The 1,815-nt window shown below is 47.5% G+C and overlaps 1 protein-coding gene across 1 annotated transcript in view; it reads left to right on the top strand.

Annotated features, from left to right (window-relative positions):
- The first annotated feature begins 618 nt into the window (after positions 1-618).
- The window catches only part of LOC102769196 (F-box/LRR-repeat protein 5-like), a 17,158-nt gene continuing 15,961 nt past the window's right edge, over positions 619-1,815 (top strand). The window contains 4 exon segments of the mRNA XM_015558378.1: positions 619-904; positions 906-988; positions 991-1,468; positions 1,470-1,773. Of these exon segments, the coding sequence (XP_015413864.1) occupies positions 654-904; positions 906-988; positions 991-1,468; positions 1,470-1,773 (1,116 nt within the window). The 5' untranslated portion in view covers positions 619-653.

The raw sequence follows: 1,815 nt of genomic DNA, 5'->3' as shown, positions 1-1,815 counted from the left end.
GACAGGAGCCAGGCCACCGCCCCGCACTGAGGCGCCTTTGTTTTCGAAATTTAGGTTGATTTCAATACCTGACCATTTGGGCCAATTATCTATTTCACTTCCTGTGCTTTTTTATTTTTTTAATCCTCAACCGAGGATATTCTTTCCATTGATTTCTAGAGAGAGTGGAAGGGAGGTAGGAGGGGAGAGAGAGAAACATCGATGTGAGCCTACTGGGGCTGAGGAATCTACAACAGAGGTACATGACTTTGACCAGGAATCGAACCGGAAACCGTTTGGTCCGAGGGCTGATGCTGTAATTACTGAGCCAAACCATCCAGAGCACTTCCTGTGCCTTAAATTCCTGTTCTTATGTTTAAACTAGAGGCCCAGTGCACAAATTCATGTACCAGTGGCGTCCCTTGGCCTGTCCTGCGGGATCTGGCCGAAACCAGCTCTCCGACATCTCCTGAGGGGTCCTGGATTGGGAGAGGGCACAGGCCAGGCAGAGGGACCCTACGGGTGCATGATTGGGGCCGGGGAGAGACTGTGGGAGGGCTCCAGGGCATGTCTGGCCTGTCTCACTCAGTCCTGATTGGCTGGAACCCGGCAGCAAGCTAACCTACTGATCAGAGGGAGAGGCGGCTGCTGACGCGGAGGCTGGGGCAGCGGCGATGGCGCCCCTCCCTGAAGAGGTGGACGTGTTCACCGCCCCGCACTGGCGGATGAAGCAGCTGGTGGGGCTATCCTGCGACAAGCTTTCTAAAACCAACTTTTCCAACAACAACGATTTCCGTGCTCTTCTGCAGTCTCTGTATGCTACTTTTAAGGAGTTCAAAATGCATGAGCAGATTGAAAATGGATACATTATTGGTTTGCTTCAACGACGCAGCCAGACCATTTATAATGTACATTCTGACAACAAACTCTGAGATGCTTAGCCTCTTCGAAAAGGGACTGAAGAATGTTAAGAATGGATATGAGCAGTTGAATTCTGAGAAACAGCTGAGATATTGGAGGCATTTACAAGAGATTTTTTTCTTCATATGAAAGAAGAAGAGGAGGTTTTTCAGCCCATGTTAATGGAATATTTTACCTATGAAGAGCTTAAGGATATTAAAAAGAAAGTGATTGCACAACATTGCTCTCAAAAGGATACCGCAGAACCCCTTAGAGGTCTTAGCCTGTGGCATCAAGCTGAAGAGCGACAGAAGTTCTTTAAATATTCTGTGGATGAAAAGTCAGATAAAGAAGCAGAGGTGTCAGACGGATCCACGGGTATAATCCATCTTCCTCCTGAGGTAATGCTGTCAATTTTCAGCTATCTTCATCCTCAGGAGTTACGTCGCTGCAGTCAGGGAAGCACCAAATGGTCTCAGCTGGCGAAGACTGGATCGCTTTGGAAGCGTCTTTACCCTGTTCACGGGGTCGGAGGTGACTGGTATCGTGGCCCTGCAACTGGACTTGATACTGCACCTGATGAGGATGGGTGAAAGTGGAAAGGATGAAAGTCGTGCTTTTCGGGAATGATGCGAAGATGCCGATATAGATGAATCTGAAGAGTCTGCAGAGGAATCGATTGCTATCAGCATTGCACAAGCAGAAAAACGTTTACTCCATGGCTTCATTCATAATGTTCTGCCATATGTTGGTACTTCTGTAAAAACTCTAGTATTGGCATACAGCTCTGCAGTTTCCCGCAAAACGGTGAGGCAGATTTTAGAGCTCTGTCCTAAGCTGGAGCATCTGGATATGAAAAAAATCACAGAGGTGGCTCTAGAGAAGATTTCTAGAGCTCTTGGAATTCTGACATCTCATCAGAATGACCTTTTGTCT

Source organism: Myotis davidii, unplaced genomic scaffold, assembly GCF_000327345.1.
Source record: "Myotis davidii unplaced genomic scaffold, ASM32734v1 scaffold129, whole genome shotgun sequence".
Classification (NCBI taxonomy): Eukaryota; Metazoa; Chordata; class Mammalia; order Chiroptera; family Vespertilionidae; genus Myotis; species Myotis davidii.
Note: the sequence above shows the minus strand (reverse complement) of the source record. Positions and strands in the feature narration are given on the sequence as shown.